The sequence below is a fragment of the Molossus molossus genome, unplaced genomic scaffold (assembly GCF_014108415.1).
Source record: "Molossus molossus isolate mMolMol1 unplaced genomic scaffold, mMolMol1.p scaffold_m16_p_8, whole genome shotgun sequence".
Taxonomy (NCBI): domain Eukaryota; kingdom Metazoa; phylum Chordata; class Mammalia; order Chiroptera; family Molossidae; genus Molossus; species Molossus molossus.
The window spans coordinates 14225593-14253096 of record NW_023425402.1 but is presented as its reverse complement, the minus strand read 5'-3'; the positions used below and the strand labels follow the sequence as shown (position 1 = coordinate 14253096).

The 27504-nt window shown below is 49.7% G+C and overlaps 2 protein-coding genes across 2 annotated transcripts in view; both read right to left on the bottom strand.

Annotated features, from left to right (window-relative positions):
• Positions 1–460: 460 nt before the first annotated feature.
• On the bottom strand, positions 461–10723 carry SRF (serum response factor). The gene is made up of 7 exons (XM_036248921.1): positions 9799–10723; positions 7940–8206; positions 6088–6349; positions 5423–5542; positions 3500–3691; positions 3064–3140; positions 461–2845 (listed from the first exon to the last, which is right to left on the bottom strand). The coding sequence occupies exons 1-7, from the start codon at positions 10336–10338 to the stop codon at positions 2750–2752; spliced, it is 1554 nt and encodes a 517-aa protein (XP_036104814.1). The 5' UTR covers positions 10339–10723; the 3' UTR covers positions 461–2749.
• An 8132-nt stretch (positions 10724–18855) lies between these two features.
• PTK7 (protein tyrosine kinase 7 (inactive)) overlaps positions 18856–27504 on the bottom strand; it is a 67879-nt gene continuing 59230 nt past the window's right edge. Inside the window, exons 18-20 of the mRNA XM_036247980.1 lie at positions 21222–21373; positions 20147–20325; positions 18856–19657 (exon numbers count right to left, since the gene is read on the bottom strand). Of these exons, the coding sequence (XP_036103873.1) occupies positions 19497–19657; positions 20147–20325; positions 21222–21373 (492 nt within the window). The 3' untranslated portion in view covers positions 18856–19496. The remainder of the gene's footprint in view (positions 19658–20146; positions 20326–21221; positions 21374–27504) is intronic.

The window sequence follows — 27504 nt, the reverse complement described above, 5'->3', positions numbered from 1 at the left end:
CAAATAAATTTACGTAAGCCCCCAACCCCCTGAAATGTTTCTTAAATTTTTTTTTAATCCTCACCGGAGGATATTTTTCCCGTTTTTTTGTTCAGATAGAGTGGGAGGGAGAGAGAGGAAGAGAGAGAGAAACATCGAAGTGAAAGGGACACATCAAGTGGCTGCCTCCCACAAGACCCAACCAGGGCCGGAGACAAACTGCAACTGAGGCACATGCTCTTAGCAGGAACCGAACCCAGATCTCATTGGACCGCAGGCTGACGCTCTAACCACTGAGCAAACTGGCCAGGGGTGTTTCTTAAATCATACAGAGTTTAACAGCACAAAACACCCCTAAGCATTGCTGCTGTTTTCATCAAGCAGCCAGACTTCCTTCTCAGAGCAGTAACTTTTGGGGTTTAATTCGTGTTCATAACTCTGTCCTTGCCTAGATGGAAAAACTGAGGCAAAGACCCCACAGTCTGTGCACAAAAATGATACATTTATTGAAAGAGTATTTTTTTTAATACAAAAGAAAGCTCTGTACATAGGACTGTGACCATGTCCACTATTCCTGGGTCAGCATCCCAGGGGAAGTAGAAACCACTGACATACACACCCCACATTCACACACACACATTCACTCAAGCACACACACACACACACGCACCCCAGAGCCACCAAGGAAGGGAAACACCAAGGGTTGCTGCACATATAAATGCCACCTTATCCCTGATGCACGCATGTTCTCCCAAGGCCATGCTCACACGACACACATTATAAGCACTTTGCCGGATTCACTCACTGGGTCTGTCTTTTGTGGGAAGGGGAGGAGGAATTCATCAAGGTCTCCTCCCCTGGGTGGGGGAGTTGGGGAGTGAGTGAGTGAGGGTGGAGTGAAACAAGAGCAGAGAAAAGGGCTGGGCAGTTACAGACCTGAGTCCCAAGCCCCCCCACTCTCTGGCCCCTGATTTGCCATGCCCCAGCCTTGTAAGCCACTCATAAGCCCCAGCTGTCTCCAGGAGAAAGTCCAAAAAGGTGACTTCCATCTTGGCACCCAAAATTGGGGCAAGACAGCAATAGGGGTTAGAGTTAGGGGATACTAAAAAATGTCGGCAAATCATCTCCTTGATAACTAGGCTGTGCGTAAAATCTCCCCCCACCCCTTCACCTAATCACAGAAGCAGGCTTGTTTCTACTGAAGGCAGTCATGGGGTTAATAAAACTCCACCCCAACTGCTGCCCTGTTCTGAAAAAGCTTCCTTTCTGGATATGGGTGGTGAAGGTGGGCTCTGACACAGGGTAAAAGACCCTCCCCGTGTTGGTCCACCCTGAAGGTCTACCCCAAAGGGAGCAGAAGGGGGTGGGGCACGGCCCCTGTACAAATTACATAAATACTGAGGTTACACTTAGAAAAATAAAGTCATTTTCTTCAAGGCTTTTTGTCTTAATTTTAAAAAGTTACAGTAGCTGCTCACTCCCTGGGAGAGCTGCCCACTTCTGGCTCCCCATCACTGCACTCAGCCCAAGAGCTGCTCCCATTTTTTCTGACCCCCTTTCCTGCCTCTCACCCCCTCCCAGATCCCACCCTGCTCACTGCAACTTGGGCCCCAGGCAGCTGCAGGCCTGAGGAGCACAAGGCTGCAATGCCCATGTGTGTGGCACAAATGAAGTCAGTTTCCTTTATCTGACACCCTCACATTTGGTTTCCCTCTTCCCTCTCCCTAGCAACAGCCCTAGAGGGCAAAAAGAGGCCTAGAGCTGTGGGTCACCCTCCCCATTCCATTGTGGCATGGCCTGAGGGCCCCTCCCCCGGTTTTCTCCTGGAAACAACCCAGGACCGGGCAATCCCAGAATCTCCCCTACACACTGGTGGGCCCCAAGATCAGGGGGTGGCTCTGTCCCCAGAGGCCCAACCAGTTCTGGGGAGCCCCAGGGCTCCCCAGGGAAGGGGAGTTTGGGCAGGGAGGGGGATGAGAAAAACGCCATAAAAAAAAGTTAAATATTTTAAAAATATATATTTATAGATTTGTTTTCACTTCGTCTCCTCAAATAAAAAGTTCAAAATCAACTTTAAGTAAAGCAGCTGGGAGGAGAGGGGGGGAAGACAGGGAGAGGGAACAGTGATGGTTCCCTCCAACCCAGGAACCCCTGTAGTTCCCAAAGGAGCGGCAAGGCGGTGCAGGCGTCCCCAGGAACCTGCTCCCTGCACAGGCCCAGCTACTCAGAGCTGTAGGGGCTGCAGGCTGGCAGCGTGAGGGAAGAAGCCCCATCTCCCCAGCTGGCTCCCTGAGGGGCAGACTGAGGGCCCTACTGACCCAACCTGTGGCAGACACAGTGCTGACATAGGGTCAGCATGCAGGCTGGGCAGAGGACTCCAACTGCTTCCTCAGGGTTGGGGGGCGGAACATGGTGCCTAGTCCCACAGAGATCTGTTGTGGGAAGGTGGGGCACGGTCCCACTGGGAAAGCTAATACTCATGGCAAACATGGAGCCAAGCTGGCAAGGGAAGTCTGAGAAGGGAGGGCCTCACCCTCAACAGAAATGGGAGGTGGAGCCAGAAGGAGGGGAGAGTGAGGGAGGACGGGGTGGAGGGTAGGCTGGCCCATTTCTTTGGCTGGAGTGAGAGGGCTCAGTCCTGTGGCTGCCCACTGCTCCTCCCCTCCTCCCTCCTGCGGCCCGTCAACATGTGTGTAAAGAAAACGTGAAAAGGCAACAATAAATAAGTGGTGCCGTCCCTTGGGCCATCTGTCCAGGGCGGCAGGGCGGATCAGTCACTCTTGGTGCTGTGGGTGGCATCCAGGTTCACCACCTGTAACTCGGTGAGGTTGCTGCTGCTCCCGGCCTGCTGCCCTATCACAGCCATCTGGAGGGAAGTGGGTGCGTAAGGAAACAGGGCAGGAACTCACCAGCCAGCTCAGGCTCCTCCTGCTTGCCTGCCTGCCCACCACAGGTCTGACCAGGAAAACAGATAGGGCTCCTGGCTAGGGATCTGAGCTTTGACCAGACGGTAATGGAATCCCCAAGGTCAAGATAAAGAAGTAGCTGGCTGGGTGGGATGGGATGAAAGGGGCTGCCACCTACCTGGTGAAGCTGAACTGCAGAAACAGGGATCTGCACTGTCCCAGATGGAGCTGTCAGGAACACCTGGGGTACACCACCTGCGTTGGAAAACAGGAGATACTCAAACTGCTTGCTCAAGAGAAACTTCCAGCTATTGGAACAAGGCTGATAAATGCACAAATGACCGAATGAGTCTCAGAAAAGTGTCCTAGGGTGAGTGTCCAAGTGTGTATGGGTGTGAATGTGAGTGTTCAAGTGTGCATGAGTGTCCAAGTGGACAAGCATGGGTACCAAAGTGTATGTGCAAGTATCCCTGTGTGTGTATGTGTAGGAACATGTGTGGGCATCCTAGTTGGTGTGTGTGTGGGCATACATATTGGGGTGGGGGGGTGGGTTCAGTGTGTGTATGCGTGTGAAGCAATGGTCCTCCTTTCCTCAGCCCTGCCCCCCAACTCACCTTGCTCCTGGACCTGGCTGTGGGACACCTGCATGGTGGATGGTGCCTGGGAGAAGGCATTGAGCACGGTGAGGCTGCCATCAGCCAGGCCCGAGGTGGGTGCATACATCACCGCATGGGGGCTAGGGTACATCATGTGGCCGCCCACAGTTGTGGGCACAGATGACGTCATGATGGTGGCGGGCAATGTCACTGGCAAATACAAACACATGTCAGTGAGGCTGACACCGGTCCCTACCGATATCTCCCATCCCACCCCCAGGAATTCCAAGCCGCCAGAGCCCTCTTGCCATTTCCCAGGTCAGAAGCTAGATAAGACCCATTCTTCTGCTCCCTGTCATCGACTAAGAAAAGCCTTATTTTTCTTGAACACAACAGCACCAGCCATTAATTGTATCCTATCACATCTTATTACCTGCTGAATTCTGTATTCCAAGACCCTAAGACCCTGGGAAAAACAAAGACTACAGTGATTGACCCAACCTAAGGAAACTCAAATATTCCTCCCTTTTAAGGGAACTCCATTATCCCATTTTTATTTGTTCTCACTCCTCACTCTTCCTAAATTTGTGGCTAACAAATGCTTTTTTTTTTAAACCCTCACCAGAGGATATTTTTCCGTTTATCCTCAGACAGGGTGGGAGGGAGGGTGAGAAGGAGACAGAGAGAGAGACAGACAGACAGACATCAATGTGAGAGAGATACACCGATTGGTTGCCTCCTCCACAACCCCAACCAGGGCCAGGGACTGAACCAAAACTGAGGTATGTGCCCTTGACCGGAATCAAACCTGCAACTCTTTGGTCTGTGGGCTGAGACCTGAAACACTGAGCCAAATTGACCAGGACTATCAAATGCATCTTTTTTTTTTTTTGAGGTTTTTTTTTTTTTTTGGTACGTGCCCCTAGCGGGAACTGAACCTAGGACTCTCTGGTCCCCGCAGGCCGATGCTCCAACCGCTGAGCCAAACCGGTCAGGGCAACAAATGCATTTTTTAAACAAGCACTTCTCAAATGTTAATGTGCATACAGTCACCTGGGATTCTTGTTAAAAATGCATTCTCATTCAGTGGGTTTGGGATAAGGTTTAAAAGTCTGCGTTTCTGGCCCTGGCCGGTTTGGCTCAGCGGTTAGAGCGTCAGCCTGCGGTCCAGAGAGACCCAGGTTCGGTTCCCGCTAAGGGCACGTACCTCGGTTGCAGTTTGTCCCCGGCCCTGGTTGGTCATGCGGGTGGCAGTCACTCGATGTGTCCCTTTCACGTCGATGTTTCTCTCTCTCTCTCTCTTCCTCTCCCTCCCTCCCACTCTATCTGAACAAAAAATGGAAAAATGTCCTCGGGTGAGGATAAAATAAAATAAAATAAAACTCTTCCCATTCGTTAAAAAAAAAAGTCTGCGTTTCTGTCAAGCTCCAGGGTGATGCTGGTCCTCCATAGATCACACTTGGTATAACAAGGTTGTAAATAACAAGAACTTAAAAGTAATTTTATTTTGAAAGTGCCTCATCATTTCTGAAATGACTAGAGACACTGAGGGAAATTATGGCTACTCTGAACCTAAGACACCCTCCTACAAGGAGACAATTGCTCTATAAATCCTTCCTGGTAATTAAGCAAATTTGAGTCTTTGGGCAAGTAACTTCTCCTTTCTGGGCCTCAGGCTTCTCATCTGAATGAGGAAGAAGGTGGTTTCATGGTCCCTAATTTCTTCCTTGAATCCACAGCCCTAATGCAGGGCAGGATACAAAACCCAGCCACCCCCACTTAACTTTCTCTTAAGGATTAGGATAAGGATTAGGCCAAAAGCCTCAGTCTCCACATTAAGAAATTCTCTGACCTTAATTATAAAAGGGATACTGCTCAGCACCTCCTGCTAGGCCTCATGAAAGAGGTAGGGCAGGGAGATGACAGAGCTTAGAGCTATACCTGTCCCGCTGGAGGAGGTCTGCGTGAGGTCTGTGCTGCTGTCGCGAGAGGGAGACGCTTGCTGTGGGGCCTGGTGCACCTGGATGGCCTGCACTGGAACTTGCTGGGCCACTGCCCCACCTATAAGACACAGAGACTTACTCCTGCCCTGTCCTACTCAGCACCATCTATGCCAAGCACCCTCAAACACCCATATGCCCAGGGCCTGGCACACTGCTCCCCAACTCCCATCACTATCTTTTGTGGGAGCTAAAGAGGCCCTTCCTGTCCTGAATCTTGGTCTCCAGGGGCTTCTATACTCTGCTCTTGCCCTTCCTTCCCCCTCCCGCCCCAGGCCTTGCCTCTGCCCTCTTCAGGGAGCTGGCATTGACCCATCAAGGACATGATCTGCTCTCCAGTCAAGGTAGGGAAGTGACAAACTGTCTACTGTCGCTATGTCAATGGGGACAGGGCTGGACTAGCTAGACAAGGCCAGAGTATATGGTTGAAACTTACTAACAAGGATAGTAGGGGTTCCAGTGGGGAGGGGCATGCTTGCCAATGTAACAGAATAGGCTTCTCTCAGGCCCTGGCCCCCCGTTCACTCTCCTGAACAAGGGAAGAGGTTCTCCTTGTACCAGCCCTAAATCTACTCTTCCCATGCTCAATTTGCCCCTGTGACTCACCAGGCATGAGGGTGAAGCTGGTAGGCAGCTGCATGAGGCCCCCAGAGGAGACGGGGCCACTGCCTGTACTCTTCAGCACAGTCCCGTTGGCACTGCTGACAGCACTGGGGCTGACACTAGCAGACACTGGTGCCAGGTAGTTGGTGATAGGGAAGGAGGGGCCACTGCTCACTTGCATGGTGGTAGAGGTGCTGGGCGCTGTTTGGATGGTGGAGGTGGTACCCGGCAGGTTGGTGACTGTGAACACCGGTTTCAGTGAGTCCTATACCCAGAGTAGAGATGGAGCAGTGAGCCTCTATCAGACCCTGCTCTGTAGAAGCTTAGTGTGGATAGACAGCCCAGACTTGAACCAGTGTGCTTGGGTTCAAATCCCAGCTCTGTCATTTACCTGCTGCCTGGCCCTTGGGCAAGTTATTGAGCTGCTAAGCTCCAGTTTCCTGTCTGTAAAAGGAGGATAATACCTACCCCATACTGTTGTGAAGAATAAATAGGTTAACATACATAAAGCACTTAGAACCCTGCCTGGCACATAAAAAGAGCAGTAAGTATTTGCTGTTCTTATGAGAAGGATGATGATAATGTAACTATCATCATTCCCTGAGTTCTCTGCCCCAATGGACCGTAGCCATCACAATGGCTGGAGAATCAGGACACCCGGAGTCTGTTCCCAGCTTTGGCAATGACCATTTGTGTGACCCTGGGAAAATTACTTACTTTTTCTGAGCCTCGGTTTTCCTTTTCTGTGAATATGAAGGGGCTGGGCACCCATACCCTCTTTAAAAGGGTCCTTTCAGCTCAGATTTGCCAGGCTTCTGAGAAAGGGACCGAGAATTTTTCAGGGAACTTAGGGTTTGAGAGAGATCTTAGGGGGGGTTGCACTTTATGACAAATACTTAAGATTTAAATTACCTGAATAACTTATTCATCCAGCAAAATTTCCTGGGAATAAATGAGCCCTACTGCTAAGAGTTTGAAAATTATCACAGATGCCACCAAGTGAGGGGGTAGTCTACAGCATTGACTTTCCCCTCAGGGAACCTTTGTTTTTAGAAAGGGAAGGAGGAAGCCAGTAGCAGAGAGCCAAGCCCAGAGAACTGAGGGGGTTCAAACACTGGAGGTGGGTCAGCGCGGGACTTTTGCTTAGCAGACGAGCTCAAGCCCGTGATTGGTGGAGGCGTTGCTAAGGCAAACAGTGCCGCTTCCTCCAATTGGCTAGTTAGTGAAGAGCCACCCGGAAGGTGGAGTTCCCCAGAGGAACTAGGAAGGAAGCCCCGCCCCCTCTCCTTACCGGGAAAAGGAAGGGGGGGGCGTAACTAGCGCCGGCATCCCTAGCAGCCGGAATACACTCCCTAACGTGCCCAGGTCCGGACATCCTGAAGAGGTAGGTGGCTGGCTGGTAAGGTAGTCTCCAGCCCAGTCAGCCCGCCCACCTGCGAACAGTGCTGGGTTCCCAGGATCCTGGAACGCATGAGTGCTCACTTCCTACTCCCCAGTGACCCAGCCCGTCGGGAGGGCAGGGCTAAACTATGCCCCCACCCCTAGCGGGAGACAGCTGGCGGGAGGAATGCAAGGGCCCTGCCAGGCAGGCGGGCTGCAGGCGGGAGGCCGGCGTGGAGCCGGAGCCGGCCTTATATGGGCACGGAGGCCGCCCGCTTATCTAGTGGGCCGGCCTCCTGTCAGGATAGCGAGGATGGACACCTGTCCCCTCAGATGAGGGGTACTAACCCTGCTCCACTCCTCATCGGTGGGCACCTACCACCTGTCCTTGAGGGGGTGAGAGGGACTCCCCCCCCCCCCTCTGCCGGTCAAGTCCCTCCCCTTCCTTTCCCTCAGATAGGGGACCCAAACACACCTTGGTCTCCCCACTGCTGTCGGACTCAGACACCTGGTAGGTGAGGTCTGTCTCTTCAAAGCCGGTGGCACTCATTCTCTGGTCAGTGGTGGGGTCTGAGCGGGGTGGAGAGTCTGGCGAGTTGAGGCAGGTCTGAATCAGTGCCTTGCCAGTCTCACTGGTGATCATGGGCTGCAGTTTTCGAGTGGCAAAAGTATACACATGGCCTGTCTCACTGGCCACCAGCAACAGCACCTGTGTCCCTGTCAGCGTGGACAGCTCATAGGCCTGGGGATATGGGGAAGAGATGGGTAGGTCAGCACAACTTTTTATCTCTACCTGCCTTGGAAAGTAGGAAAGAGAGGTAGTATACAGTGACCTCAAGCCCTGACTCCCATAATGACCTTCCTCTCCAATGACTCTAGGGGGAAGTCCTATCAGAATATCTGAGATGAGGGGGAGAGCAGAAAAACTCCATGCCCCTTTCTTTGAGCAGCCCTACTGACCTGCAGATATCCCAAGCAAACAGTTACAACCCCCTTGTGACAGAACATATCACCTCAGTGGACACAGAGGGGCCCAGGTAGCTGATCCTCACTACAGCTTGGTGCCCAGCCTCACAGGGATGGCTCCCATCTCCTTCTCACGGTCACAAGGATTAGGATGAACTCACTACTACACTAGAAGTCACATAAGACATTAGGGATAATGTTTAGAGTTTAGGAACCACCTAAACTCTAAAATGTCCCATGTTTCTTCCCAGAAACTGCACAGGCACTAACCTGTTGCCATTTGTCCTCCTGCCCTATAATAGTCTGTTACCCGTCTTTTCTTCTTTTGATACAACAACTTCTGGAGTGATGGGAGATGGGGACTAGTTTAGCAGCTACTACTGTGCCATGAGCCCAGGAAGGGGACCTTCAAGAATGGCCCCATAGATGGTATCCTCACTCCCAACAAAATTCCACAAACCCACCTTGGAAGCAGCTCAGACTTTTATATGGGACAGATATAAACCCCAGCCAATGTTTCCAGGATTCCAGCCTCTTGTTTCTCTGTTCCTCTGCTTCCATCCTGTCCCATATCTTGTAAACCCCAAGACAACTCCTTTCCTCACCCCTTTTCACTGAATAATCCGATAGAAGAAAAGGGATTTCTAGGTACATCTGCAAAGATTCTTCCTATGGCTGGAAATCCCACTTGTCTAAAAGACATGATTCTGAAGCCTATCGTACAGGGAGTGTGTGGGCTTCCAGTGGATGCATGGAAGACACATGGCCATTGCAGGACTTGATTTGGTCCCTGCTGTTCAGGGCAGCATCAGTTCTGCCTTGCTCCCTTACCTGGAGCTCTTGAGCCCCATTCCATCATCAGCCTTGCCTGTCCTTCCAGCTAGTACTACTTCAGTGGTGCCCACCTTTCTTCCACACTTGATCCCTTCATTGTTATACTGCTCCAGTCTCCTTACCTACATACCTTATCTTCCGCTCCCTGATTTTCGGCGCCCTTCCCCAAACACCAGAGTGCACTGGACCTACTGATTCCTGGGTTTCGTTAAACACCTCCCTGCAGCCTCCCATTACCACTGCTCACCCCTTCACTCCGCAAGGGCCCTGTTCCTCTCTCGCGCCCGTCACTCCCACCTTGGCGCCTTTCGCCTCTTTTCCGGACGTTCGCCGCTACTCCCCTCTACCTACATTTCCCTGGCGGCCCCTCCCCTTATACCCTCCCGTGGTAATAACCATCCCCTCCCACAAACCTCCTGCGGACTCGCCGCCTCTCACCTCCGCCTCTGCTGTGCCCTGCCTTCCTCCCCGGCTCCCCCGGCGCGTCCCCACCCTCCCGGTTCCCCGTGGCCGGCCAGCCTCCCGGTCCGGTACCTTCTTCATGATGCCCGTCTTCCTCTTGCTGAAGGTCGTGTAGCGCCGCAGCTTGTTGTCGATGAACTCCATCTTGATCTTCACGCGGCCCCGAGTCTTCTTACCCGGCTTGGCCCCGCTCACCGCGCCGCTCACCGGCCCGTAGCCCCCGGTGGCCGCCGCCGCCGCCTCGGGCCCACCGACCACCATGCCGATCTCCATCTCACTTAGGCTTCGCTTCAGGCCGCGCCGCTCCGCTCCCAGCTCCTCCTCCTCGCCCGACTCCGAGTCGCCCTCGCTGCCGCTGTAGAGGGCCCCGGCGGTGGGCGCCGGGGTGGTTGTCGCTGCTGCTGCAGCCTCCCGCTCGAGGCGACCCGGCCCGAGCCCCGCGCCGTTCCCGGGGACCCGGCCCCCGTTAGCCCCGCGAGTCCCGCCGCCGCCGCCACCTCCACCGCCCGGCCGTCCCGTCGGGGTCCGGTTCAGGCTGCCCCCCAGGGCCGAGCCCCGGGCCCCAGCGCCGGGCCCGAGCGCCGCCGCGGCCCCAGCTTGGGTCGGTAACATGGCGCTCAATGCAGGAGAACGGACAGGCAGTCAGCGAAGAATTGGAGCCGCCGCCGCCGCCATCGGCTTCCCGGCTCAACCCGGCGCTCTCGCTGTTGCTGATGCCTCTATCGCTGCCGCCGCCGCCGCTGCGAACCCGGGGCCCCTGCACGCCCGGGCCGACCTGGGCCCTCACTTTCCTGCCCCTGTGGCCCGGGTTGCCCCAGGCCGCACGGAGCGCCCCCTATCCGTATGCTACGGCGGCGCGCCCGGCGGCCGTCAGCGTCCCCCCGGGGGCAGAGGCTGCTGGCCGCCGCGGGGACGGCGGGTGGAGGGGGCCGGGACCACGCGCAGGCGGCGAGGGATCCCCCGACCCTTCCCCCCCATATAAAGAGATACAATGTTTCCTTTTATGGCGAGGCCGCTCCTTATATGGTGAGCCCCTGCGCCCCCGCCCCATTGGTCCACTGTTTTTGCACCTCCGCTCCCCATTGGCCCACAGGGGCGCTTATTTGCATAAACATCCCGAACTCGCTGCAGTCATGCGGCGTCAGAAGGCGACTCCGAAAGGGGAGGGGCCGACACCTCTTAAAGGAACGAGAGAGGAGGTACGACTGCACTCTCCTAACCAGAGAGTGGTAGAAAGAATTGGGAGGGACCTGCGGAGAGGAAACCTAGGAGGGGACTGGAGCGCAATCTTGTGGAGGAGAGCAGGACTGGGAGTCCGGCCTTGGAAGAACTGGAAACCAGCACTGGGGTAGTGCCTGAGTGCATTGTGCGGGTTGCAGTAAATGATATAATACAGTCCAAATTACATGGGAGTGCAGGGATTGGAGCATTTACCCACGCCTTCCTAAGGGAAGCAAAGTTACTGGCCGGGTAGCGGGGGCTTGGGTCCCTGGTATCCAAACTTGTCACCCCCTCGCCACTCTGCTCCAACCCTTCCCCTCCCCCCGACTTCCTTTCTCTCTTTTCAAGGCGACCACACTTTCCCACCAGGCCGGCTCTCCGGTCCTCATTCATCATCTTCTATACTGGGGGAGGTCTTTGGCAGAAGTACATCTGGAAAAGACCAGGGAGACAGTCGGCCTCTCCGTCCCAGATGGGGGTAGGGAGGAGAGATGGAGATCAGTGAAGACTTCCAGCTGCGGGCTGGAATGGGGGAGGGGGGTCCCAGGGATAAAGCCCACCTCTCAGCCAGTGCAGAGGCCTGGGAAAAAGTGTAGCCCTCAGAAAGTTGAACAAGCAAGCGCACACACACGCCCTTCTCTGGAAAACCCATAAAAGAAGAAAAAGTTAGAACTAGGGTGCTGCAAAGGCCAGGTTCAGGGTCTGGTTCTGGGCCTTAGCTCCGAGGCAGTGAAAATAGCTTGGGCTTTGCAGTTACAGAAATTATGCAAATCTGAAATCTTTCTCTTCTTACCCATGTGCCGGAAACAAGTGTCTGGTCTCTCCAAACTTCATATTCCTCATTGTTGATGCTCATCCCATGAGTTTCTTAATGGCAGAGTACGCGGTAGTTAATAGGAACTGCCTGGGGCCATCACCTCATCCCTGGGATAACATCCTCTTGTGTTTTATACGATGGGAAAGGGTGATAATTCCTAACTTAAAAAGTTGTTGTGGCCCGGCTGTTGTGGCTCAATTGTTGAGCATTGACCAATGCACCAAGAGGTTGCCGGTTTGATTCCTGGTCAGGGACCTGCCCAGGTTGTGGGCCCAATACCCTATTCTCTCTCCCTCTCCCTCTCCCTCTCCCTCTCCCCCTCCGCCTCCCCCTCCCCCTCCGCCTCCCCCTCCCCCTCCGCCTCCCCCTCCCCCTCCGCCTCCGCCTCCGCCTCTGCCTCTCCATCTCCCTCTCATAAAGTAAATAAAATAAAATAAAATAAAATAGTTGTTGTGAAGACTAAGTACTAGTGAAATCAATTCCGTGTACTGCAACCAGCATTTAAAATAAATGAGGATCACAAGAAGCAAGGGTAAATACTGTTGCATAAAACTTTTGTTCGCATTATTTTGGGGCTGAACCATAAAAAGTTGCCCTTTTTATAGATCAAGAAGGTGGGATAGTGTAATTCACATGGTTCAATGTGTGTGTACTAGATGATAATGTTAACTGCATATCTTACTGTGAATCACAACTAAGAAATACTGAAATAAAGTATGTTCAAGTGTTTTTGTGAGATGTGTGTATATATATGTACATACCTATATTGAAAACATGTACTCATCCATCAAAACCCTAAATAAAGGAATTGCCCTCCTGTTCCCCATTTCCCAATAATTTTAGAATTTTTTCCTTTTCCTAATTTAGTCTACACAACAGGTAGTTAAACATATGGAATGTGTTAGTTCAAGAGGAAGAACAGGTCAAACAGATAAATAGGTTCCAGAAGGGCTTCAAGGCCACAGATGGTGCTTAGGACTGCGATTTGCCTGAGCAGCACCGGTTTTTCACCCACAGCCCTATGATCCATTCCTGCCTGGCTTCTAAAGACTTTTCTGTGTGAGACCCCTAGTTTAGACACTCTCAGCAGTGTCACACCAGAAGACAACTACTGCCTGCCACATCCACTGGGTAGTGAACAGTTCTGTTTCCCTTTAAACAGGCTGCCCTCTCTCTGATTTCACCCAACCCTTGGGCCATTGCACAGCAATGTTAGTACCACAGCTCCTTTACCTGCTTGGGATGGTTTCATCTTCACAGACCTTTGCCACCACTGGACAGGGGGCACCTACACCACACTACGTTGGATTACTGTAGGTTCAGAAGCTAAAACTGTTGATGTGGATGAAGTCAAAATAAAAAACTGGCTCATACATGTGTTTTATTTTTCAATTAAAGTTTACATTCAATATTATTTTGTGTTAGTTTCAGGTGTACAGACAGTGGTTAAACAATGATATACTTTAGTGGTCCTCCTGAATAGATGTGTTTTGTTTGGACTACATAATCTTTTAAAATCAGGTTTTACATAAAAATCTTAATATCCAGCCTCCCTTGAAAAAAAGACTGGAATTTTTAGGAACTCCAGGCTGATGTGCTCACAGGAGCACTACACCTAGAGCTGAGTTGAATGGTAGTCATGGAAGAGGCATCTGCTCTCAGGTTCACTATAGACTCCACAGAGCACACTGAGCTCAGATAAGTACCGTCTGGCCTCTCTGGAATGTGAGTTTGATGCTTCTCTGGTAAGGCCAACATCATAGTAGTCCCTGGAAGATGGGAACTCACATCCACCCCAGACCATGAAGCACCTCCAGAAGGGCACCAGAATTCTAGCCAGATCCCCTCATACCACACCATTCCCACCCCACTCTTTATTTCTTTCTCCTGATTTTTTTTTTTTTTTTTTTTTGTGGTACGTGCCCCTAGCAGAAACTGAACCCGGGACTCTCTGGTCTGCAGGCCGACGCTCAACTTCTGAGCCAAACTGGCCAGGGCTCTCCTGATTTTTATCACTCAAATATCAGAACGAAAATTTAATGTGCTTTTAAAAAATTACCGACACACAAAAAATTACTAACACTCTAAAACTTTTCATTTGGAGTTAACCTTCACATGTATATTCTCCACATAGAAGAAAAGAGGTCTCAACTGTGATGGCAGCATTTGAGGGAATGGAAAAGAGTTCATGAATCAGTGTGCCTAGGAAAGGTCTGGAAAGCCATGCTCCAAACACTAATAAAGTTTACCACCAGAGAGGATGAGAGGACGAGAGGGACTAGTGGAATGTGTCCTTTGCTTTACACAAGTCTGTACCATTTGACTTTTTCCATAATCAGTATTACTGTTACACAATTATTTTCCCCTTAAAATTAAGCAAAGATAGAAACAGGGAAAAGGTAGAATAAATGTATCTGGGTGACAGGCTGCACAGGGAGGGGATACACAGAGAGGACTCATGATGGATTGAGATTCTGAATAAAGACGACTATCCTCCAAACAGTGGTACCATTAATGGAAAGAGAAAACTTGGCTGAAGGAACAGGTTTGGGAGAGAGAAATTCAGTTTGGGCCCAGGGAAACAAGCAGAGGAAAATGTCCTATAAGAAATGGGGAGTGGCCCAGCCTGTGTGGCTCACTGGATTGAGCGTGGTCCCATGGACGGAGAGGTCCTGGTTCGATTCCTGATCAGGGCACGTGCCCTGGTTGCCAGCTCAATCCCCAGTGAGGGGCGTGTAGGAGGCAACCCATCCATGGTTCTCTCTCACATCAATGTTTCTATCTCTCCCTTCCTCTCTCGCTTAAAAAAAAAAAAAAGAAGGCCCTGGCCAGTTTTGCTCAACGGTTAGAGCATTGGCCTGCGGTCTGGAGAGACCCTGGTTCGGTTCCCACTAAGGGCATGTACCTCGGATGCAGTTTGTCCCCAGCCCTGGTTGGTCGTGTGGGTGGCAGCCACTCGATGTGTCCCTTTCACATCGATTTTTCTCTCTCTCTCTCTCTTCCTCTGTCTCCCTCCCACTCTATCTGTACAAAAAATGGAAAAATGTCTTCGGGTGAGGATAAAAAAAAAAGAAGAAGAAGAAGAAAGAAATGAGGAGTGTGCCCTGGCTGGTTTTGCTCAGTGGTTAGTGGTGCGTCAGCTCACAGAACGATGAGTTGCACGTACCTCGGTTTCGGTTCATCCCAGCCCTCATCAGGTCTGGGAGGCAACCAGTTGATGTGGCTCTATCACATCAATGTTTCTCTCTGTCTCTCTCTCTCCCTCTCTCCCACTTTATCTAGTGAGAAATAGAAAAATATCCTCCAGTGAGGAATACAAAATTTAAAAAAAGAAACGGGGAGTGTGTTTCTGGAGCTTAAGGTAGAGGCTGGAATTGCAGCTAATGCTTTGAGAGCTGTCCACACTAAAGGGCCAATTAAAGCCACATGAGGTAAGACGAGAAGCCTGCCGGGAAGAACGAGAGAGAGGAAGGCCAAGGACAGAATTCAGAACAGCAGGCTGAAGAAGGAAGCTGGAGAAGGCCTAGTCAGGAAGGTGTATATGGCATACCATCACCAATTTCAAGAGAAGAAAGTTTGAAAAGACAGATGTGGCCAGCAATGTTAACCACTGCTGAAAGACTAGTGATTAATGAATGACCTTTAAGAGTAGTGCCTTCCCAATACTCGAGTGCAACTTGTTAGGAAAGCATTTTTACGTGCAATCAGTGGTGCATTAGACTTTTGCTCCCAATTCTTCATACCCTATGTTGGAATTAGACATCCACATCCTTTGCCATGTGACTGAAGAACCTACGACTGCTGTTGGGGTTTTTTTTTGTCTTTTTTTTTTATCCTCACCCGAGAACATTTTTCCTTCTTTGTTCTGGTAGAGTGGGAGGGAGAGACAGGAACAGAGAGAGAGAGAGAGAGAGAAACATCAATGTGAAAGGGACACATCGAGTGGCTGCCACCCGCACAACCAACCAGGGCCGGGGACAAACTGCAACCGAGGTACGCGCCCTTAGCGGGAACCAAACCCGGGCCCCCCCGGGACCGCAGGTCGACGCTCCAACCGCTGAGCCAAACCGGCCAGGGCTGCTGTTGGGTTTTGACATGTACTGTGTTTTGGCCAATAAAATGTTATCAGACTTGTGGTTTTATTATATTTTATTTTTATTTTTTGTTAATTCTCACCTGAGGATATTGTTTCCATTGGTTTTCATTTTATTTTATTTTTAATCCACACCTGAGGATATTTTTGCATTTATCTTCAGATAGAGCAGGAGGGAGAGCAGGGGGAAGAGAGAGAGAAACATCGATGTGAGAGAGACACATCGACTGGTTGCCACCCACATGACCCCAACTGGGGTGGAGACAAAACTGCAACCGAGATACTTGCCCTTAGTGGGAACCAAACCCGGCACTCTCTGGTCCACAGGCCAACACTCAAACTGCTGAGCCAAGTCGGCCAGGGCTCCATTGGTTTTTAGAGTGGAAGGGAAGGGGGAGGAAGAGAGAAACATCATTGTGAGAGAAACACATTGATTGGTTGCCTCCTTCAAGTGCCCCGAGGCTGGGGATTAAACTTGCAACCCAGGTACATGCCTTTCATCAGGACTCAAACCCTTGACCCTCTGGTGTTAGAACCAACCACTGAGCTACGCCAGCCAAAGCCAGATTTGTGGTTTTAAATATGCTTGCATGATCTGGCTTGATCTCCTGTAGTTCTACTAGTACATGAGAGCATGCTCTGAGACCAGCAGGGTAGACCCAAACCAGTCCTACAGCCTAGAGCCAAGCCCAGCTGAACTCAGCTAGATCCAACCAAGATCAGCTGAGCCTTACCAACCTTCAGATCCATGAGGGAGAAAAATAAATTATTGTGCCTGAGATTTGGGGGTTATTAAGCAGAATCACCACCCAATAACTAATAACATAACCCAGTATACACAAACCTGTATCAAGTATTACTAACAAAACTTTGTAAAAGATAAGTTTCTATCATGTGTCTTTCTATAAAATTTTTAATTGTTTTTTTCTTTATTGATTTTAGAGAGAGGGAGATAGAAACAATGAAGAGAGCCCTGGCCGGTTTGGCTCAGTGGTTGGAACGTCAGCCTGTGGACCAGAGAGTCCCGGGTTTGGTTCCCACTAGGGGCACGTACAAAAAAAAAACATCTATTGGCTGCCTCCTGCATGCCTCCTACAGGAGATATGGCCCACAACCTGGGCATCTGTCCTGACCGGGAATCAAACTGGCAACCTCTTGGTGCACAGGTTGACGCGCAACCACTGAGCCACACCAGCCAGACTCATGGTTTTTTGTTTTTTAATTTTTTTTCCTTTATTGATTTTTAGAGAGAGAAGAAGGTAGAAGGAGAGATAGATAGGAACATCAGTGAGAAAAAACATCGATTGGCCACCTCCTACACGACCCCTCTGGGGATCAGGCCCACAACCTGGGCATGTGCCCTGACTGGGAATTGAACCAGCGACCTCTTGGTGCATGGGTCGACGCTCAACCACTAAGCCACACCAGCCAGGCTGGACTCATGGTTTTTTTTTTGTTTTTGTTTTTTATTTTATTTTACAGGTAGAGTGGGAGGGAGAGAGAGGAACAGAGAGAGAGAAACATCGATGTGAAAGGAACACATCGAGTGGCTGCCACCCGCACAACTGACCAGGGCCGGGGACAAACTGCAACCGAGGTACGCGCCCTTAGCGGGAACCGAACCCGGGTCTCTCAGGACCGCAGGCCGACGCTCTAACCGCTGAACCAAACCGGCCAGGGCTGGACTCATGTTTTTAAAATAATGGTTGCAGGCCTGGCTGGTTTGGCTCAGCAGTTAAAGCGTTGGCCTACAGACCAGAGTCCCAGGTTTGGTTCCTGCTAAGGGCACGTACCTCAATTGCAGTTTGTTCCCAGCCCCGGTTGGGGTCATGTGGGTGGCAACCAGTCAATGTGTCTCTCTTACATTAATGTTTCTCTCTCTTCCTCCCACTCTATCTGAAGATAAATACAAAAAAATAATAAAAAAGTAAAATAAAATAAGATAATGGTTGCAACCCACAGTTTGATAAACACTGCTCTAGAGAAATTGTTCTTGGGTTTGGTTTTTTTTTTCACTCCAACACAACTGTGGGATATAACACACTGCATATCAACAAGCAAGTGGCTCAATTATTAGCTGTGTGACCTTGGAGAAACTATCTAGCCTCACTAAGCCTGTTTTCTAATCTGTGAAATGGGAACAATAGCATCTGGCTAACAGAGTAGTCACAGAGATTAAATGAGATAATGCATGCTGTGCTTAGCAAAGTGACTGGTACAGAGCAAGTAGTCAATAAATGCTAGCTGTTATTTTCATTACTGAGAAGTGTGGTGAGAACAGAATGGACTAGAGCAATTTCAGAGTTAAGGACCCACTTCTTTAGGAGGGGGAACCAGGCTGAGATTACCAGAATAAAGAACACTATAACTGATGACTGAGATCTATGTAAAGAAGAGGCAGGAATCGAATCAGCTGAGGGCCCTGGAGCAATGAGGCATCAAGCATCCTCTTTGCTCACTACTATCCACTCCATCTAGTCTTATAGGGATCCAGAGACCTGAATCTGTCACTAACTACTCCTCTAACTAACCCTAACCCTAACTTGTCCCCCCTCACACTTCCACCCTCCCCACCTGAGCATGAGCACTAGGCCAGCCAGCAGAGAATAAGTAGTTGGTAGTCAGAGAACACAGGGTCCCATGGACAAGAGGTGGCCTAGCCCCCAGAGCACACATTCTCAACTGCTCCACAAACCAGAGAGAAGGACCAGTGTCTGCCAGTTGTTTCCATCCAAGCCTCACCAGACTCCACGAAGGCACGTGGCCCTTCCGATAAGCAAGGGAAGACGAGACATGATTCATGGGCAATGGCAGAGAATGAACATCAGAAGCAGGTTGTAAAAAAGGCTTATTTATTGAGAGCAGCGAGTGTAAAAAAAAAAAATCAAAACAAACAAACAAACAAACAACAACAATAAAGGTGTGAGGCAGGGGTGGCCCCCCTGCCCCCATCTCCTCCAGGGCACACCCCTCCCTCCCATGCCCACCCACCCCACGCTGCAAGTACATACAAAAGCCGCCCATGGTGCATACAAAAAGGGCGGGTTATATAGTGTCAAAAGCTCCTGAAAACTCCTTCATCTGCCAGGCACTTAGGATGAGAAAAGGAGAGAAGGGTGGGGAGGAGGCACGGGTCTGGGTCAGCGTGCACAAGTCCATGCGGGAAGGACGCACTAGCTGTGTCTTCCGAGATCCTGGCGCAGACCCCAAGGTGGGCCCCATGGGCCAGAACTACCCAGGGATTTGAGAATATTAAGAAACACCCCTCAAGCCCAGCTCATCTGCAGCCTAGCCCTCCTTGGGCAAAGTTGACAGGTGAGTGGCAGAACTGGGCCTGGTCAGAAATTGGGGTTGTCTGAGGCACCCACACTGTCCCTGATGGGGGAAGGGGTGGCAGAAAAAGCTGCCCAGCCCAAGGCCCTAGTCACCAGTCCGGGTACGAATCAGCCTCCCCAAAGGCTGAGGGGTAAGAAAGAGGAGGAAATCCCAGGCCCTGCCCAAACCTCAGCAGTGCCTATGGTGCCAGGGCGGGGCTCATAGGGCCAAGGGGGACAGGGATCTTGCCCATCATGCTGCAGGCACCCGTCAAGAGGTCCTTCCCTGCCCCCGCCATCCTGACACAGCCTGCCTGGGCTCTCTTCATGGCTTGCTGTCTGCAGGGCTGTCTCCCAGGGTGTTGGCAATCTCGCTGAAGGAGGGCCTGTCCTTGGGGCTGAGGGCCCAGCAGCGCTGCATCAGCCGGTAGAGTTTGGAAGGACAGCCCTCAGGCTGTGGGAGTCTGGCCTTCCCAGCCTGCAAGTCTGCAGGAAAATGGTAGGAGTGTTAGTCAAACTTGTAACTACCAGTCCAGCACTCTGTGGAGCCTGCAGTTCCCACAAGCAGCCACTGGAGGGCAACGCGGGATGGGGGTCAGCAGCCAGTGGTGGGTGGGCAGGAACTGACTCAAGGAGTACACTGGAAGCATTTGCAACCAAAGGGGAAAAGCCCCCTGGCCCCAGCTCTGTTGGGCTGGTGGGGGCAGGGTCCACACAGCACAGGAGACAACCAATGCATGGCTGTAGTGGGGTCAAATGGGCAGGTGTCAGTGGCTAGAGTGGGCACTGGGGACAAGGGCTATTTACCAACCAGTATAAAAGTATTTCAGTATTTCAACAACTGGAGTGGTCACATCTGTGTACCTGCTCAAACCAGTCCTGAGGGAAGGCAGGCTGAGCCAGCCCCAGGACCTTGAACAAACTCTCCACCTGGAAAACATGGGAGAACAGTCCCTTGGAAACATAGCTGCCTACCTGCCAGCACCTCATCATCGGCCTGCCCACCATGGGGCATCTCTCCATGGGTGAACACCTCCCACATCAGCACACCGAAGGCCCAGACATCGGACTTGGTGGAGAAGTCACCCTCCAGGATGGCCTCGGGGGACATCCAGCGCAGAGGCACCCAAGCCTGGCGGAAGTGGTAGTACTCACTGCAGAAGAAAACCACAGATGGGCATAGGGGGGAGTTGGGGTGAGGGACACAGATCCCTCATCCCAAGTCTGGGTCTCATACCCAAGCTAGAACCCAACTTTTCTACCTCAAGGCACTCAAGGAAAATTGTAATTTATGCTGAGCACAGGGGTATAACTGGATGAAATTTGGAGGCATCCACATGGGGTCTGTTGTTAAAAATTCCATAAAGAGCCCGGCTGGTGTGGCTCAGTGGTTCAGCATCGACCCATGCACCAAGAGGTCACTGGTTCAATTCCCGGTCAAGGCACATGCCCAGGTTGTGGGCCTGATCCCCAGTGGGGGGCATGCAGGAGGCGGCCAATCCATGTTCTTTCTCACTGATGTTTCTCTCTCCCCCTCTCCCTTCCTCTCTCTCTAAAAATCAGTAAAGGAAAAAAAATATTTTTTTTAATGTGAGAAAGAAGAACACATTAAATGGAAAGGAAATTTAAACAGCTTTAAATCAATCATGACTAAAGCAACAATCAGATGAACTGGGGTGAGTCAGCACTGGGGTGACTGAGGGGAAGTTCCCAGCGTGGTGCTGAGCATCAAATCTTAGGCTTCAAAATAATTACTACTGAACTCAGGAAGTTACAGAGGAACCATACGAATAGTTGAATTATATATAAACTGTTATAAAATTTAACAAGTTACTAAAAAACGGTTTACAATTTTTTGTCACTAGAGAAAATTTATGAGTCGCAGGGACCTGTGCCCGTGGCTTGGGCACCTGCTGACCTTTGGAGAGGCTAGGAAGCCTCTGCCCCTTCCTCGGCCCTCCAACTTTAGACTAAGCAGACACGAATCCCTTCCCCACACCTCCCACATCTGCCCTCTAACCCATACCCCACCCCCACCGTGTCCTTCTACCTGTTGTACACGTCCTTGCTGAGCCCCAGGGCCGACACCTTCACCTGTCTCTGGGCGCTGACTAGGCAGTTTCGAGCAGCCAGGTCCTTGTGCACAAAGCGATTGTTGGACAGGTGCTCCATGCCCAGGGCCACCTGGGTGCACACGGCCACCTGGAGCAAGAAAGGGGCTTGTTCAAGCACCCATGTCGAGGGGATCAAAGTGCGCACCCCCCACACAACCCTTGGTGGGGTCTCAATGCCATCAGTGTGATGCCTAGGAAGCCCAGAAGCAAAGGGACAACAGGTTCCGTTTCTTTCTGTTAAATGGGGACAACAGTGCCTGCCTCATTGGGTTGTTGGAATGGAATGAAATGACATTAAGTTCTTGGAACCACTTGGACACACAGAAGGTGCTAGATAGGTGAGTGGCAGGTGGGTGGGGAGAACACATACCACTAGTGAAAAATAACTGGGTAGTAATCACAGTTTACATCTTTATGGGTTGTTCCTTTTCCTGTTCACTCCAAAATTACGTGTTTTCTATTAGTTATATATAAAAAAACAAAAGTATATGTAAAATGTGTGTTGTGTATGCGTGTGCATGTGTGCACACACACATGCGCACATGCACACACACACACATGCACGCACACATCTGATTGCCACCAAGGAGGGGAGCTGGGGGCTAGAAAGAAGGTAGGAAAATGTTTTGGTTTATATCGTTTAAGTGGTAAACTACATATAGAAAAAATCAAATATATGTGCACTTTCACGCTCAGGTAACAATCGCCAAGTTAAAAAAATAAAACCAATAATGCTAGCACCCCAGAAACCCCTAAGGGCTCCTTCCTCCTCATACATTCTCCCTCCCCTCCAAAGGTAACCACTATCCTCACTTTATAGTAATACTTTCTTGGCTGTTCTTTCTGGTTTTACCATTACAGGTATATTTCTAAACAATATAATTCAGTTGTGCCTGTTTTGGAACCAAATAAGGCTGCAAACATACAAAATGTATACATTTTCCCCCCATTTATTTATTTATTATTATTTTTTTTAATTTTTAATTTTTTTTTTTTGTTACAGATGTTTCTCCTTTTTTACCCCATTGGCACCTTCCTCTCCATCCTCCCCCCCCGCCTCGTCCCCAGCTTTGTCGTCCATGTCCATTGGTTATGCATACATGCATATAAGTTCTGTGGTTTATCTCTTCCCACCCCTCTCCCCCTCTTCTGAGGGATGTCAGTCTGTGCCCTACTTCCATGTTCTGGGTCTACCGTATTCCTCAGACTATTATGTTCATTATATTCCGTATATAAGTGAGATCATGTGGTATTTTTCTTTTTCTGCTTGGCTTATTTCACTTAGGATAATACTTTCCAGGTCCCTCCATGTCGTCTCAAAGGATAAGAGATCTTTCTTTCTTACAGCTGCATAGTACTCCATTGTATATATGTACCACAGCTTTTTTATCCATTCGTCTACTGATGGACACTTGGGCTGTTTCCAGATCTTAGCTATTGTAAATAGTACTGCTATGAACATTGGGGTACATATATTCTTCCTGATTGGTGTTTCAGGCTTCTTAGGGTATATTCCTAGAAGTGGGATCACTGGGTCAAATGGAAGTTCAATTTTTAATTTTTTGAGGTAACACCATATTGTTTTCCATAGTGGCTGCACCAGTCTGCATTCCCACCCAAAATGTATACATTTTTGTGCCTGATTTTTCACTCAGCACTATGAGATTCACCCTTTGGGGGGAGGGGAGATCACTGTACTGAATTTTCATCCTGAATACACCTAATTTATTCATTTTAAAGCCAGTGGATATTTGGATATTTTTTTCAGCTTTGGACTATGAAGAACAGTGCCATGACCATTTTTATCTGTGTACACATGCATGAACTTCTTTAAGATACCTAGGTGTGGATCATGGACCATGAGTATCTCTAGCTCTACACAATAAAGACAAACTATTTTCCAAAGTGTAGGAGTTAAAAATATATTTCACTGATTCCTTTTTTAAATTTTTGAGCCATGTGAATGTATTATAGAGAATACCTTACAGAATATATTCAATGTAATTACAATTAAATTACATTAACATTTTGCCCTGTCCCACTTGGCTCAGTGGTCAGAGCGTTGGACCACAGACCAAAAGGGTCGCGGGTTCAATTCCAGTCAAGGACACGAACCTGGGTTGCAGGTTTGATCCCCAGCCCCGGTCAGGGTCATGCAGGAGGCAACCAACTGATGTGTCTCCCTCATATCTCTTTCCCCCCACCTCCCTCCCTTCCACTCTCTTCAGAAAACAAACAAACAAAAAGATCAAGGGAAAAATATCCTCAGGTGAGGATTAACAACAACAAAGATTATATTAACATTTTTAAAGTATATATCAATGCACTGAACAAATATTAACTGAGCTTCTACTGTAAACCATACACATCTGGGCTAATGAAATATCAACAGGAATGGCAAGACAGATCTAGAGAGAGGACAATCTAGAAGGGAGACAAGAATTATACCTGCAGAAGGCTGCCCCATGCTAAACAGGTAAAATCGGAGCACCAGGACAGTGCTTGTAAAGGCCGTGGCCACTATGGCTCTGTCACCTTCTCCAAACCTTGGGAGCAAACACTGAGGAACAGTGGGCCCTGTAGTGTTTCTTTGCATTTAAAAACAAGGCAAACAGCCCTGGCCGGTTTGGCACAGCGGTTGGAGCGTCGGCCTGCGGTTCTGAGAGACCCGGGTTCGGTTCCCGTTAAGGGCACGTACCTCGGTTGCAGTTTGTCCACGGCCCTGGTTGGTCGTGCGGGTGGCAGCCACTCGACGTGTTCCTTTCACATCGATGTTTCTCTCTCTCTGTTCCTCTCTCTCCCTCCCGCTCTATCTGAACAAAAAATGGAAAAATGTCCTCGGGTGAGGATAAAAAAATAAATAAATAAATAAATAAATAAAATAAAAACAAGGCAAACAGAAAGGCAAAGAGATACCTATGGCCTGGGAAGATTATTTAACAAGCTACAGGCCAGCTGTCTGCTGCTTCTGCCATAGATTTATTCTCAGGATCCATAAAGGGGCAGTCACCCATCACATAAATGCAGTCATGGAGGGATGAAGATAAGAAAGGGGCCCAAAACCAGTATCATTGGTGATCAAGGTAATATAAGCCAAGACCCAATGAGGTGTCGTTTCACACGTCTGATGGCAAAAGGTCAAAAGTCTGCCTCCAACTCATCTCTAATGGTTAAAAAAAAATACATAAAAAATAACACGCATACACATTAAGAGAATGAGAAAGCAAATATGAACAACTGAATCTGGATAACAGTTTGTAGGCGTTCCTTCAACTTTTCTTATACTCTTAAAAAAGTCAGAATATCAAAATAAAAACTTACCACACACGTACATGATTAACAAGCGCATTTAAAAATAACACTACCTAGCCAGTATTACGACTCAGTTGGTTGAGCATTGTCCCATGTACCAGCAGGTCACTGTTCTATTCCTGGTCAGGGTAGATGCCTGGGTTGCTACCTCGATCCCCAGTAGGGGGCGTGCTGGAGGCAGCTGATCAATGTTTCTCTTTCATGGACATTTCTCTCTCTTTCCCTTCCCTTCTCTGAAATCAATAAAAACATATTTTTTTTTTAATCCAAGGGGAAAAAAACTAAGTAAAAGCAACCCATGTGGGGACCACTAATAAGTATGTTATAGATTATTCAAAGATTATGGTTAATGTAACTCTATGTTCCTAAAGTTCAAAGAGTAATAAAAGTGAATGGGAGTGGTAGAGGGGCTGCTGCCAAGTTACCTAGTACAAGACCACCCAATCTGAGAAAAGGGGACAGGGACACTTGAATACCCACTGTGTGCTGGCCCCTGCGCGAGGCCAGCTGCCTCTTTTATTTGTACTCTGTAAGGTGGGGCTCATCCTCAGCCCTACTCATGATCCCATCCAAGGCTTTGTACCAGCCTGATACCCAAGTCTGATCTTTCTTCATTATCACTGCCTCTCCTGGGTCACATCACTGGTGTTGGGGGCACAGGAACGGCTGTCTGCTCATCAGTGAGCCCAGAGGTGGGGTGCTGGCTTCAGCCTGGCCCTTAAGCATGACTGGCTGGTTCTGAGCAGCTTCACCAGCCTGGCTGCCAGGGTCCCAGGAAGGCCAACAGAGGAACTGAGCCGAACACTGGGAGAGGGATCCCTCCAAAGAGTTCTTCGCAGCCTGTGTGCACTGGCCAGCAACGTCCCTGCGGGCCCCCTGCCTCCCATGGTGGTTGCTAACTGTAGTCACAACCTATTAGTATGTCAGGAAACCAATTTGGTAAATCTTAACCAGCATTAAAAAAATGGAATAGAAAATATCAGAGTGCATTACTTAGTAAGGGTATCATTCATAACATTTTTTATTTTTTTAGTCCTCACCAGAGGACAATTTTCCATTCTTTTGTTCAGATAGAGTGGGAGGGAGAGTGAGGAAGAGAGAGAGAAACATCAACGTGAAAGGGACACATGGAGTGGCTGCCACCCACACGACCCAACCAGGGCCGGGACAAACTGCAACCAAGGTACATGCCCTTAGCAGGAACCGAACCTGGGTCTCTCGCGACCACAGGCTGACGCTCTAACCGCTGAGCCAAACCGGCTAGGGCCCATTTTTCATTTTTCAAATACATAACCAATATTGTTGGGTTGTGGTATAAAATGTGCCTTTTGCTGCTGTGGGGCTCAGTAAAAAAAAATTAAAAAAAAAAAAAAAAAGGTCTAAAAAACCTATGCTGTCCAAAAACAGTAGTCCCCTAGACCCCTGTGGCTGTTTAAATTAACTAAACTTAATAAAATAAAGAATTCCATTTCTCCGTGGCTCTAGCCACATGCTAAGTGCTCAGCAGCCACATGGGGCTACTGACCAGTGCCTTGGACAGCAGCAGACACAGGGCATGACCATCACTGTAGGACGTTCCATCAGACAGCACTGGTCCAGACCACCACCACCAAACCAGACCATCTACATAGCCAGCGTGTGGGCGGACGCTGCACACACTGAGGGGCTTGCTAAACAAGGACACCATCAAGAGCTGGAAAAAAATCTCATCTTCTTGGTACATTTTCTTCATTAAAAGCGAAGACACAAAATCTCTGGATAGCTTCCAACCAAACACGTATAACCAGTGAGGAGGGTTAGAGAAGAGGTCGGGTGGAGAGGTCCAGCAGGATTCTGAGCTCTTCCTGGGTGCCCTGCCCTGTGTCTCCAAGGAAAACTAGAGGCCACACTCCCAAAATGGTCCCCAGACTGCCATCCTCAGAATAACCCGAGTGCCACTGGTGGTAAGAGGGTCAGATGACCACTGAAGTGGGCATTGTAAGTGAACAGACTACTTAGGCTTTAAAACCCCAGGGTATTGCTCAGCCTTGCTTGGTTATCTGTAAGGGACAGACACACACTTCTGTAATGTGCCCTCATCACACATGCCATTCCCCCCAGTCTGCTCTCAATCTGCTACTAGTCAAGGGAAACAGGACAGAGTGGACTTGGCATGGTGTCTAACTTGCTCTCTCTCCAGGGAATATTGGCTACATGAGGACAGTAAAAGGGAATTCTGTTAGATCCAAGCCCATCATTTCCTTACTGCTGGGCAAGCCGCCATGAGAGGGCCACAGAATTAATTTCCAAATACTGTTACAAAGACCAGTCCCACTCCTTCCTTTCCAATGTGAGCACTCTAAGGGCTTGCCCAGGTTCCAGCTAACCCACTTCTCACAACAGGCTTTCTGTGTCCTCCACATGCCCAGCACCTGCTGCATAGAGCACTGTCTACCAGGTGAGTTAAGCTGACCTTGCTTCTCATCCTCTCATTAGCCTGCAGGTGATCCATGGAGAAAACACAGGTCACAGTTCTCCCACTTAAAAATCTCCATCATCTTATCAGCTACTCTAACAAGCATTACCTACAAGTATGCCACTACCCAGGGCTGGTGTCTGATTTCTATCACTACCCCAATGCTATCCTGAAATCCTCCTGGGGCTCCCCACAACCACCCACAGCATGTATGGCACCCTAGTTTCACCTCTAGCTGGCCAGGGAGCACCCTGCCTACAGCTCCACCTCCCTTTAAACACTTAACTCTTCCTCCTTCCATTTCCCCAGAACCCTCAGGCATATAAAGTAACACAAGAAAGTATCTACAAGTTTTAGTACACGTTTCCTAAGAATTGTCATTTTCATGGAATCCCCAAAAAGCAGTATTTTTTGAACTACTGGCTGAGATCCACACAGGTCTCAAAACGAAT